The sequence below is a fragment of the Protomyctophum parallelum genome (genome assembly GCF_964188405.1).
Source record: "Protomyctophum parallelum genome assembly, chromosome: 13".
Taxonomy (NCBI): domain Eukaryota; kingdom Metazoa; phylum Chordata; class Actinopteri; order Myctophiformes; family Myctophidae; genus Protomyctophum; species Protomyctophum parallelum.
The window spans coordinates 7620589-7634919 of NC_139708.1; the positions used below are offsets into that span (position 1 = coordinate 7620589).

At 42.3% G+C, this 14331-nt stretch overlaps 1 protein-coding gene across 1 annotated transcript in view; it reads right to left on the bottom strand.

Moving 5' to 3' along the window:
* LOC310869184 (retinoic acid receptor alpha-B-like) overlaps positions 1-12881 on the bottom strand; it is a 39053-nt gene extending 26172 nt beyond the window's left edge. The window contains exon 1 of the mRNA XM_083779794.1: positions 11700-12881. Within this exon, the coding sequence (XP_083635920.1) occupies positions 11700-11907 (208 nt within the window). The 5' untranslated portion in view covers positions 11908-12881. The remainder of the gene's footprint in view (positions 1-11699) is intronic.
* Positions 12882-14331: the final 1450 nt, after the last annotated feature.

The window sequence follows — 14331 nt, forward strand, 5'->3', positions numbered from 1 at the left end:
AAGCTTTCATGGCTATATTTACCGGTATTTAACCCATCCTAGCTAATCATCATCATCATAGATTATTTTGGCTGTTATTTTTGATCATTTATCTATATACGCCATCTATCTAGCCGCCGTTCGTTCATGTAAAATGAAACTGATGGGTAGGTTCATATTTACCCATCGCACACTGTCATTTATTTTAATAGTTCAGAATGTATTATTTATTAATCCGCCTGACCTCTGTGTAAACAAAGGCCATACTGGGGCAAAACGCTCCAATTACAGATTAAGCCTTAATCCGTTTAAGGATTAAGACATGCCACTTTTTACCCCCCTTCACCTTTCTGTCTCATTTCATTTATTGCATAACAATTTTATTTCAGCCAGGGGCCGTTTCCATTAACAAGGTTTTGACATTCTGATATGGAGTCCCATTTCCCTTTAAATGACTGAGTCAGAAAGGTCACCTCCTGACATCATACACCTTAGTGAAGCCCAAAGAAGAAACAGGAGTGTGACAAAGTGACAGAGTCACAACCACAGAACACTGGGGGTATTGGTCAGCATGACTGGACCTGTAATGATGGGAAGGTTACAGCAAGAGCTAAAGTGCACTCACTCACATACAAGTCTTTGGGTACGCTTGAACGGAATATGGATGATATGTTAGGGCTGGGAAATATGAATATTGACATCGATATCGTGACTGATCGTCTGGGATTTGTAATATTGTGAAATGGCAAAAGTGATGCCTTTTGCTGGTTTCAATCCATTATTTATATATACTTTCTAAAATTGTTTAAAATTGTCCAAAACTTTTGACAGTATTTGGTCAGGCACATGATAGTTTATTTTGCTCATATAGCCCAGGCATATGATAAGAAATTAATCAAAAAAAGCAGCAGAACTGTACTATCTCTCACTATTCTCAAAACCGCAACAGCTGTGAAAACAATGAGCTCTTAAATTGTTCCAGGTAGGCCATATAGGCTCGCATGCTTTGCTATGACAACATTTCAAAGGATATCGTTTGACGTTTTGAATTGCATTATTAGTCTCATAGTCTGTCCTCAATTTTTTGAATCTAGGTTGTTATTCCATCTCGATGAAACCGGCAGCAGCCTGATTCAGCAGCAGCTGTGTGTGAGTTGAAGCGTACTGTAGTACAGTAAGGGTAGAGACTATGCTACAACAGTATAAACCGGTTACACCAGAGTGAGTTCCAATGTAGAGATAAGATATAACGTAAACTTCACATCCACCCTCTACCAAGTATAAAATCATTCCTAAATCAACCGTTGACATATCCAGAGCGGTTATACAATGGGGCGGCGCGCCAAAAATAGCTGATCTACAAGCTCTCATTAACTTGTCACAATGCGGTGAGTGGTGAGTCTGGTGACATATTACACTGGCCCCACTGAAAAGTTTTATTTTTATTTTTCATGATTATCAGTGCTTTAAATGAGAAAGACCAGCCTCAAAGTATGTTACTCATTATGAATTGAAAGACTATTAAGGGGACATTCCTAAATTCTTGTAGGCTACTGTATGAATACCAGGCTAATAAATTGATGTGAAACAGATTATTGTATAAACACACATTCATACACATACACACTTACAGAAATATCAAATATGAATAACTGTAATTATAACCCCTTAATGTCATTGCTAGGATAGCATAGAAGTTGTTAATAACTTGATGTCAAAATGTTTCGACGAGGAGCCCTGGAGAGCCCCTAGAAGGCACGAGTTTCATTTTAACCACATGAACCCTAGCGTGACAGCGTCCCACATTCTCTGCATGCCATAATGGGAAACAGGCAAAAATAGCAGATCTACAAGCTCACAATGCTACAAGTTTGCAACGTAAAATAAAGGGGACCAAGCAGGGACAAATTAGCCATTGGGCCAGTGGGGCCGTGGCCCAGGGGCCCTTGGCTCTCAGGGGCCCTTCAGGGAAATTGGACCGTAAGGTACTAGGTTTGACGGCCTGAAAAGGGCTCCTGGGGCCCTTCATTGGCCATTGATTTAGTTAAATTTAGGTTAAAAAGATGATAAAAACACGGAAAAACACCAACTATGGGGGCCCTGCAAACATTACCGGCCCAGGGGCCCTCGGGGGGTTAATCCGTCCCTGGGACCAAGTACTGACCCCGGTCATCCAAGTATAGGGTTTAAGCGGATTCAATGCACGCCCACAGACAAAAGGATCATGGCAAGTGACACCATTTTGATTCTAGAGAGTCATTAATGGTGGTCCAAGTAAATAACATTACCAAAGGGGCAAGCTATAGTTATTCATCTTAGAAATAATAAGTTACAACCTTTGCTTTAGCGCCGTTGACATAACAACACCCTCCCAAACTTACACATACACTACATTGCAACAGGCTGCTGGGTTGGGTCATTGATAACAAGGGTTCTGGTCAACAATGTGGAAGTACACAAACACTGGTGCGCTCAATGGGACCAGCACTCATTACCAATATAACAACCACACATCAAAATCACTGGCAATCACTGTGGTTGCCAGATGGCCACACTGGAGTTGAGGAAATGTGGTCATTGTCTTCGGCTCGGTATCTAGTAACAACCGTCACCGAATTGAGGAAGTTGTTGGGTAATTCAACAAGGTTTCTTTTATTTGGAAATCTTAGAAAATTCTTAGAAAATACTACATAGGCTAAAGAGTAAAAGACGTCAAAAACATTGTGTAATTGTGTCAACTGTACGTTTACACTGCTTTTAAAAGCAGCCTGTCCAGAAATTCAGTTGGTGTTTACTGTTCAGAATCACCATTTTAAAGATTAAGTTAGTCAACTATGTTTAGGGGCCACGTCATAATGGTAGAAATTTGTCTCTGTCAGGTGGAAACCTCCAAAACTGTTATTTGCCAGGATTCAACTTCAAAAGCATCAAAAGTGGCAGATCTACAAGCTCAAAGGTCAAAATGTGTCTCTCTGCGTTTCGATCTTGTGGATCTTCTACTTTTGATGCTTTTGTGTGATGCTGATCAAGTAGGGCGCTAATTTACGCAAAAACTTTAGAATATGGAGAGAAGAGGTTTCTGCCCGACAGTGACAAATTGCTTCTGGTCCCAATCTGGAGTGTTAATTGCAAAGGTGTTATGTTGCGTTTATGTAGCTTTGTATCTTCATGTCTCTGTGCTTCCATTGATAATGAATGGTAGACTGTAACTTTGTATCTTCATGTCTCTGTGCTTCCATTGATAATGAATGGTAGACTGTATCTTTGTATCTTCATGTCTCTGTGCTTCCATTGATAATGAATGGTAGACTGTATCTTTGTATCTTCATGTCTCTGTGCTTCCATTGATAATGAATGGTAGACTGTAACTTTGTATCTTCATGTCTCTGTGCTTCCATTGATAATGAATGGTAGACTGTATCTTTGCATCTTCATGTCTCTGTGCTTCCATTGATAATGAATGGTAGACTGTATCTTTGCATCTTCATGTCTCTGTGCTTCCATTGATAATGAATGGTAGACTGTATCTTTGCATCTTCATGTCCCGTGTGAACGCACCATTACGCTGTAGGCCTAGTCTGAGTAATGTCCAACATCACAGAGTCTCGGCTGTCAAGGAGATTTAAGCTTCATGTTTACAAACATTGCCGGGTGCGCACTTTAGGGGGCAAAACCGCTTTGACTGAACCGCACACGACACACTCTAATCAGCTGTGTGTGATTAGAGCCGCCTAGAGCCGTGAGCCGCAGTGCGTGACCACGTGACCTTAAGTACAAGTCTGTCTCTCAGACTAGAAAGATGTGTTCCAGATAACGATGTAAAGACTGCTGCGTTGTGAGTGTGACCCCCCTAGTTGAGCAGGAATCCCAGTTTGATCCCAAATTGCAAAGAAAGCACAACCTGCTTTGTAATATTGCTTTTGATGTGTGTTTGAGAATATCACTGAGGCCGATTGGATACTAGTGTTGGCAATCAGAAATCGTTATTTTCATTTAAGAACGAACGGCACAAATTATGGTATGTACTGTAGACTCAGAGACATTCATCTCTATCCCCAATAATGTAACTCTTGAGAGCATCGAATTAAACGACCCATATGGGTCCATTTTACACTCAAGAGTTAAATACTTACAAGGGTCCATTTGGTTATCAAATCAGTCCATCATTTAGCTGGGGACCACCTGGAACCTCCTCAAGGACCACTGGTGGTCCCCGGACCACTGGTTGAAAACCACTGGTTTAGAGTAATGCATTCTTAATGAGAAACAAAATGATTATGTGCAGTAAAAAGAAAGACATTTATACATATAACCAACAATATAAGACAGGCGCTCATGTGGTCCCTTTTCACCATGAGGAAAACATCTCTATGCAGAGTTTATGACCTTTTGAGTGCTGAGGAAGGTCTCTTCTTACACGTGTTGATAACATTAGCCCACTCAGAGATAAGACCTTGAAGGAACTCAACAAAGCATAGATCTACCTTGCATTTAAGCCCCAGGCTAAATTTAGCGCAGAAAGCAAATTAGCCGGGCTTCCTGGCGCTATCTTTATACCAGTAATTAGTCCATAAATAGATAGCGGCGTGGACGACGCCAACACTACTTACACAAGGGGGAATCTTTCAGTCACGTTGATGGTAATTATTGATTGTAGTCGGTACTCAAGATTATTGAGGAGGAGGGCTAAAGGTTAGTCTGAGATTTAGAGTGGACTTGTTTCACCTCTCTATCCCTATCTGTGACATCTGCGTACAGTTGGCAATATCAAATCAGGATTGCAAAACAGGTGGTTTCAGTCCAGGAATCTGAGTGGCCTCGCGATACTCATCTGAAGACATATTGATAAGGCCTCCGAAGCACTACTAGCCTTTAGTTGTTGCACGTACTCATATTCGTGGAAATCGATAGATAACTTCATTGATCCCGTGGGAGAAATTCAGTAAAAAGTTACAGATACAGCAGTGCAAAGAAGTAAAATCACTAGACACGCTCAAACTAATGGGAATAAAGGCCACGGGCGCTACATCTAAGTAGCAATCTACAGTATGTTTCTGCTCTCTTTTTTTTTTAACTTTTCAACTTTCATTATAACTATCTAACAAAGAAGAGACGAATACTGAAGAAAAACGTTTCAGTCGGTGGCCTACACGTGTTGGCGTGTTAGCTGAATACAATATACCCTTAAGGAGGTTCTTTATTGTTATTATCAGCAGCACACTAGTAATGACAACATATGCACAAAGTAGAGTACTTTGTTCTACTTAAGAACTTACTTAAGCATGTCAAGAACTTAAACTGCACAACTTAACCACTTGCTTGGTATTGGTTATTTTTGGCTAATGTTAACCGCAGACAACATGGCTGATGGGGTTCAAGTGGCATTAGCATTAATTATACAAGTCCACCTAAGCTACAATACGTAAGCTTCATGTCCGTTGTTGTCTCACACTCGCCTGATGATGGAGAGGTGTTTGCAACAATGTCCGAACTACTAATACGGCATATCTAGTGTCGGGAGTGTATCTATGTTCCCCGCTTACCTAACCCTAAACCTAAGGTAACTGGGGAACATAGAACAGGAGGAGCATGGGGATGAGCTGTCTAGTGTCCAGTCTGATGCCTTTGACATGGTCAACCCGTCGGTCTGTGACCTCCGTCTACATTTCTCAATTGAAGTGTGGGGAGAGAGCACACCTCTGCAGATGTTTTTGGTTATGCTGTACAACATGCTCTATACAGATTGGTTAAAATAACCTTTTATTCATTCGTGTTGTTGCATTAAAGTAACTACCCTATTGGCCTGAATATAAGACTACGTTTTTTTCTAATGGATAAAAACGGGGTCATATAATCCTATTATAATCGGGGACTAAACTAAACTATTTGATATTCATTCATGTTCTTTTTCCACAAGTCTTGAAAAATGGGAGTCAACTTATAATCAGAGTCGTCTTATAATATTCGGCACAATACGGTATTATCCAAGTATTCATTTGGATTTTAGCTCAGTTTGCACACACACACACACACACACACACACACACACACACACACACACACACACACACACACACAGTGATAGGCAGACAAAGGCATGCCTTTCCAGAGGACTCTGTCTAGGACATATGAATTAATAAGCAGTTTTCCAGGCCTGCTGTTTTAGCATTTAATTATCCGATGACACTGCAGAGTGTGTAACGCATACAGGTGAATGTACACCAACACACACACACACACACACGCACACACACACACACACACACACACGCACGTGCACGCACACACAGGGAGCTCCGTTCCCCTTTATACACACTCACTCTCAGGTCAAACTTAGCCAGTAGACCCTGACATTCCCAGACAAAGTGTGTGTTGGTATGTGACAGAAATGTGTGCGTATATGCGTGTGTGTGTGTGTGTGTGTGTGTGTGTGTGTGTGTGTGTGTGAGAGAGAGAGAGACAGAGGTCAGTCAGTGTGCAGAACTGATGACTGGGCAGCTGACACTGGAGAGGAGAGGAGAGGGAGGGAGAGACAGAGATATAGGTCAGTTCCCAAATGTCTGTGAGTCATTGCTCTGGATCACACCCAATCACACACACACTCACGTCGTACACACACACACACACACACACACACACACACACACACCCCCCCCCCCCCCCCAAACCCACCCCCTGCCTGAATGCCGGTGGAGCAATAGCTGAGTGTGTATGTCCGTCCTGTGTCCATCTGGCCTGTGTGTGTGTCTGGGTACATGGAAGGCCTTTTTATTGCAGTTTGACCCTTGAACCTGTTCCACTCTCCATTCCAGTGAGGCGCACACACACACACACACACACACACACACACACACACACACACACACACACACACACACACACACACACCCACACACACACACACACACACAGGGTGGGGGGGGTATAGGGTCTCCCTATCTTTACAACCATAGTTTATGAGCACTCTCCTCTGTGTTTCTGTCTCTATTTAACTTCCTCTCTGTTTCTTTCTCTTCTCTGGCTGTTGAAGGAGGGTCTCTCGCCTAGCTTCCCAGTCCCCCCCCCCCCCCCCCCCCCCCCCCCCCATCACCCCTCTCTCTCTCTCTCCCAGCTATTTCTTCCTCCCAGACTGATACAGTCAAATACGAAGTTACGAACACACATTCGCAAACAAGCAAACAAAACAAACCAAATCAACACAAGAATGGCTTTCTGTCACGCTGCATTTAGCTGAAGCTGAGATTGGGATCAGAACTCTACTCTACAGAGATACAACCGGGCCACAGTGTGTGCATGCAGGCCAGGCATGGAGGGCTCGACAAACTAACATGGACACAGCTTTCTTTCACCCTGGTGTGTGTGTGTCCCCATTTGATGCATGTCATTATAGGCTTTCCTATACTATATACTGTATGTGTACATCGTCTCTGTCGGGTACAAAACTGTTACTTTCCAGGATTCAATTTCAAAAACAGCAAAAGTAACAGATCTACAAGCTCAAAACGCACCGCTTCGCACCGCGTTTCAAACTGGCAGATCTGCTCCTTTGGATGCTTTTGTGTGACGCTGTAGTATTAGGGAGCGTTAGTTTAGCAAAAAACAATCACATAAAGTCGAACAGCAACAATGATTGTACTATTTTAGCTTGTATTATTCTTTTCCTATACCATCTTATTTAATGTTTTATTTTATTTTGTTATCATCCACACTGATGTGGAAGCTTGAAGCACCAGACTGTCAGTCTATAATGCTGCTATACCAGCTGTGTTGTGTGTATATGTGACAATGAACAGACCACAGTTGTGTGAATGTGTGATAAATGCTGGTGAATGGTGCATTTATATAGCACCTTTATCCAAGGCGCTTTGTGCATTGTGCATTACATTCACCCATGCACACACACTTTCACACACTGATGCTGGAGGAAACCATGCAAGGCACCAACCTGCACATCGGGAGCAATTTGGGGTTCAGAGTCTTGCTCAAGGACACTTCAACACTAACTCTGGGGGAGCCCGGGTTCGAACTGGGAACCTTGTGGTTCCCATCCGGTCACTCTACCCCTGAGCCACTGCTGCTCAGGGGTGTGTATTACATTCACTATGTGTTACACACACCGATGCGGTTTCATTGGGTTGGTTAGAATCGGTGCGCAAGATTACGAACAGTGCAAACTATTGTTCTCTCACACTAGTTAATACCACGTAAGGCAAATTATAGGCTATGTTGAGATATCGACTGACGCAACCATGCCGAATGAAAACAAGAGGAATTACAGAGACCCTATGGATAAAAATATAAACGAAGGGGTCAAGAAGAACAAGATGAGAAGTTAACATTTCATGCTAAATGACAATCAGGTCCGAGTCGAGTGGCATCTTTGACCCAGAACTGGTGTGTGATGTGTGGGACCGGGTTATATCATATGCATACTGTTACACTTCCAAAACATGTTTTGTGATTTATAGGGAAATATAGCCTAGTATAATTTAGTCCGTTAATTGGCATACTTACACTTAAAGCCTGTTTTATACCTGCTGTAATGTAGCAGTGAAGAGACTAAATGCTTCGCCTCTGCCAACAGAGTTTAGCCTGTGTTTTCACCCCAATTGATTTGTTTGTCCGACTGTTGGCAGGGTATATCCAAATGTTGTTATCAGATTAAACTTAGTGGACAGTTTGGTCATGAGGCAAGGAAGAGCTGAAGGAACTTTCTGCACTGATTCCATTCAGAAATGTATCAGGTATTCATGGTCAACTGGTGGCCCCCCACCATCACTTAATGCAGGTTAATATCAGAATACTGATATAGTATTATTTTCTGCTATTGCAATTAAAAACATGCAAACATGACCTGCTTTAATTACTTCAGTCTATGTAGCTTAATGGAGTATTAAAATGTTTTTTTTTAATTATGTCCAATACGTTTCGTTCATAAAATTAACATAACTATAACTACGCATTTGAAATTAAATAAAAAGGTTACTTTTCAGGATTCCATTTAAAACAAAACAGCAAAAAATAATTCAGGATTTGAATTCAAATATAGCAAAAATTCCTGATCTACAAGTTAAAAATGCGTCTCAGTGCGACGCGTTTTGAGCTTGTAGATTTTTGCCACGACAGAAATATGCAATGTGAGTATGCATATACAGGTATAGTGGACCTTCTGGAGTGAGTGTGGGAATATAGTGTCCCTCTCCATCTTCAAAGTTTCCCACCCCTGAGGTAGGACACCTTCTGGTTGACCATATTAGTACAATAATATGAATGATTACATATATTTGGAGCAGAAGGTGCAACGGAATGGACACTACTGTGAGCTTATACTGCACAGTCTGCATTGCCATCTTTATTCTACTACATCTTCAGAGGGAGTACCGACATGAAGCTTACGGATTGTAGCTTTAATGGCCTTATAAAAACAAGATGCGTTTCCAGCAACTGAACAAATAACCAAACCGTGTAATGCCCAACTATTCGACACAGTATACAAATTACATAATCTTGACAACTGCATAGCACTGGCAGATGAACTCTTGGGTGTAATACAATTTCTCCAATAATCAGATATTTTTCCAAGAGTGGCTGATAACTTTAACCCATTTAAAAGCACAAAAGCATCAGATTCTTTGTCATTTTAGATTTTAGCGTTGGCCAAAATAGCAGATCTACAAGCTCACAGCGTGGCACGAAGTGCCAGACTGCAGGTTTGCACATGTGCTATTTTTCAACATTTTTGAAATGTTTGTGTCCGATTTAGAAGGCATTTTGTAGAAATGGTCTTAATGGGTTCAAATCTGGTAGACACGTGCATTGGCAACAACAGTGTTTCCCAAACTTTTTCATGTCAAGGACCCCCAAATTGACACTAATTAGCCTGCGGACCCCCATTTGAAAATATATGCCAAGGACGCCCATAAGAGAAGCTTTTTGACGGCTCTAGCAGTGATTTTCAATCATTTTCATTTCAAGGGCCCCCGGTTTCACCTGAATTAGGCTACGGACGCCTATTTCATGGCATTTCTATCTCTGTACTGGGACCCCAATGTACACTACAGGTACATTGTAAAATCACTGTTTATTTAACCCATTCTGACCTGAGATCAGATTCATACGAGGTTTCCGCCGGACACACACTGGTCTGATGAACCCATTCTGACCTGAGATCAGATTCTAAAAATGTCAGTCGCTCTTCGATTTTTCAAAAATAGCAGACCTACAAGCTCGTATCGCGCCACTCGGTGGCGCGATATGAGCTTGTAGATCTGCTATTTTTCAATAGCTAAAGCATAACATGATGCTGACACCAAAATGGGTGCAGAATGGGTTAACTCTGAGAGTGTACAGAGTGTACAAATGTACAGAACCATAAGGGTCCATTGAGTTCCAAATTATAATTTAGCTGGGGACCCCCTGGAACTCCTTCAAGGACCCCTGGGGGTCCCCGGACCCCACTTTGGGAACCACTGGGCTACAAGAACAAGTAAATGTCAAGCCCAGCTGACAGTAGCACACAGACAGCTGTGTAAAGATGTTATGTCACTCCAACGGCATCAAGTCAATCAGCATGTCTCCAGTCACATCAGGTGACTTTGGGCGGCTGTTTTATAAGGTCTGGGTGTCGTAAACACGACCCTATTGAACAGTGTTGCCATGTCTGCTTATTATAAGCATCTTTGGGCTTGTTGTTTTTCTGTAAAGTAACAAATTGCTTGTAAATATTGGTAGTTGCGGGTGGGTTAAGGCTTGTTTTTAAAGTGTGATAACTTATTTGGGCTTGCTTTCCGATGTTTTTAATTATTGTTTAAACCAGTTCTCAAACATTTGCATGTCGAGGACACACTAAATGAATGGATTTCTCCACGGACCCCCCATCCTGAAAAAAACAATATGTTTAAAATATATTCCAAATATTTCACTCTTTTCAAGAAGTATGGGTTTCAAGTGCTTATGTAGTAGTTCTTTTGGGCTTGTTTTCGTAAACCTAGCTGCTTATTTCTCTCTGCCAACAGTGCTATTGAACCGTTGAAAGTACTACAATGATTTCTAGAAGAAGATCCATCTGAGGTCTGTCTCTGTCCACTCCTCCCATGCAGCCCCCACTCCCACTCCCACTGAGAAGCCCAGCTCCAGTGCAGCTTGCAGTGGGGTCTGACCCCACTGTCACCTTTGACCTACAGTGGGCCTGATGACACATTGCAGGAATCACAGTTGGGGTGGCAGCTCCCTCAATTAAAATGTAAATGGAAGCAGTAATTCACATGCTCTCCCTAGTCTCCCCTCTCCCCCCTCCCCCTTCTCTCTATAATATCCCCCTCTCTCTCCCCATCTCTCTCTGATTAATCTATTACTTTGGACCGGTTAAAAGAAACTTAAGAAAGTCCACTTCCAAAGCATTACATGTTTTTAAAGTGAACACATAATATGTCATGGTGTTGTTGTTGTTGTCAAGTTTCCAATTGCAACAAGTTGATTAAACAGTCTGAAAAAGCAGGTGTCAGATGGAGGGTGAATGACACTCTTGGTTGTCAACAGTGCTAAATGCTCCTCTACTTCTGGGGTGCACTGCTGGGAGCCATGGTAGCTAAATAGGGGGTATCGTTTTTTTATAGGCACCCTTAACCCACTGTTAATAGAAACATAATGTATGCATCTCCACAGTGAATCTATAGTGCGTTATAAAGTGATGACATAAAAAAGGCTATAGTACTACTCACAGTGGTTGGATCCGCTCCAGTGTCTAGCGCTCACCAGGGACCCTCCGAACGGCCTGCCGGGGAGACCTCCTCCGGACATGGACACCAGGCCCTTCTCCGGCCCGAGGCAGGAGCCCAGCCCCGGGGGTCTGTGGTAGTAGTCCATGCTCAGGAAGGAGCTGGGGCTCGGGCTGGGGCTCAAACCCACCACGTCCACGCTTTCGTACATCCCCAATCCCACGGGGGGAAAGAATCAGAGAGAGAGCAGAGAGAGCAGAGAGAGAGAGAGAGAGAGAGAGAGACTCGCAACCCTCTTTGATCTTTTTTTTCTGTCAAAAGAACGAGAGGATCAAAGCAGCCCAGGCGGAGAGAGGGAGGGAAGATTTCACATCTTCATAACAGCCCGTCAGTGACCGGTCAGTCGGTCCGTCCTGAATGATGACCTCCCAGGGAACGTAGCCTACTGTGACAACAACTAGTTTGTTTACCAACTTTTTGCAGCCTGCGTGTCCGTATAGCTGGATAAACAACAGAAACAGCCTAGTAGTAAGATGTGTTTGAGGGATAAATAAACACAGCGTGCCCCTGTGTGCTACAAGTCCATTCTGACCACTACTAGAACGCCCGAATCAGAGTGTCATTTAAGGGCGAATTAAACGTTAAAAAAAGAAGAAAAAAAAAACGCCGCCAGGGGTCAATTCTAATTATATTAATTCTAATTCAAAAAGGTTATTCAATACGGTAGCTCAATGGCGCTTGTCGGCAAAAACGCATACAAATGTATGTTCACTATGGTTGTGTTGCTATAGACACTTCAATGTGTCAGAAACAACAACAAGAGCACAATAATAATAATAATGTCCAATCCTATGGGAGCGGCAGAGCAGAGCTATAAGCAGATCACTGTGGACTGGAGGATCCAGTGGATCCACTCACTCAGCCAGTGAACAACTGAAGCTGTGCGACCGGCAGAACGAATGGAGCCGCAACGCTACGAGTAAATCCCGTTTAGAGACAGAACAGAACAGAACCCCCCCCACCCCTCCTCTCCTCCCCGGACACAAAACAGCCGTCAAAACGCTTCTCTCCACTTCAACTTCCCGACGATATCTTCCTTTCTGTCTGTCTGTCGCTGTCTGTGTGAACGTTCTTCACGATGATGAGGCAGATGGACTGAATATCAACACATAGTTTACACTTCCCTCTCTGTCTTCTTGTTGTGAGTGAGTTGTTTAAGAGAGCGCGAGACGCGAGAGAGACTGAGAGAGAGAGATCCAACGAGGTTGTGTCGATGTCCTGTATTAACCTCTACCCTGCACTCGTTGGCTTCCCCCCACCCCTCTCTCTCTCTCTCCCTCTCTCTCTCTCTCTCTCTCTCTCTCTCGCTGACGACAGACGGTATCTGCACTCTAGCTCCACCTACCTGCTGCCTGCCTGCCATGCCTTTTAGTCAACCTTCTAAAACAGGGGTGGCCAACTGGTGGCCCGGGGCCCACATGCGGCCCCCACCTTCACTTAATGCGGCCCAGGGACCGCTAGTTAACTATAACTAAATGCATTTGAAATGCAATAAAAAGGTTACTTTTCAGGATTCTAATTAAAAAATAGCTAAAAATTATTCAGGTTTTCAATTCAAATATAGCAAAAATAGCCGATCTACAAGCTTGTAGATCGGCTATTTTTGCTACGACAGTAACATGCACTGTGGCCCCTCTGGAGTGAGTGTGGAAATATATTGGCTCTCGCCATCCAAAGTTGCCCAGCCCTGTTCTAAAATCTAAATACTGCTGCTGCTACTAGAGTAGACTGTAACTATTAAATATATTTAGTAATATTGCTAGTTCAATACAATGCGGATATTGACCTACTTATTTTACTCCCACATCAGGAGCCATTACCTTTACTAACACTATTGCTAATGTCACTGCTATTAATATCACTGCTATATTAGCCTACTAGTATTGGTTACTAAGGTATTACAAACATTATTGCAATTGACATAATTATACTAGGCTAGAGTTATTACTGCTATATTAACTTTGCTGTTTTATTATCTATATTAGTGCTACTATTACATAAATAATTGTTACAATTATTTTTACTATCTTGAGGACCCAAAATATAACATGGCACCATGTTATATAAAATATAAATATAACATGTTATATTCGCTTTTGAATGGTGTTCTCGTTCTCGATGACCTATTAATTACTATTATGTATACTGGCTACGAGGCCTATGATTTTTGAAGGACGATAGCCCCTCCTATGTCCAGCTTTTAGTGTATGTAACCCACATTTTGTCCTAACACAAACATGAAATGCCATTGAAAATGAATGGATAATTGTGAGTGTTTGTGTACACACAAACATTGTGTAACACAAACGTTGATGACGAAGGTGACAAATTCAGATTTTCCGGAATTAGAGGATGTATGATGATGTACAATGATATATATATATATATATATATATATATATATATATAAGAGCGCCCATCACTTCACATGGGTGTGATTTTTACAATTAGGCCTACTAATATCACTGCTAGTACTAGGCTATACCTACATTTACTTACATCACAGATACTAGGATATCTATGCTGCTATTATTACTTGCGCAAGCAGAGTGCGCAAGTAATATTTTCGCCCGGT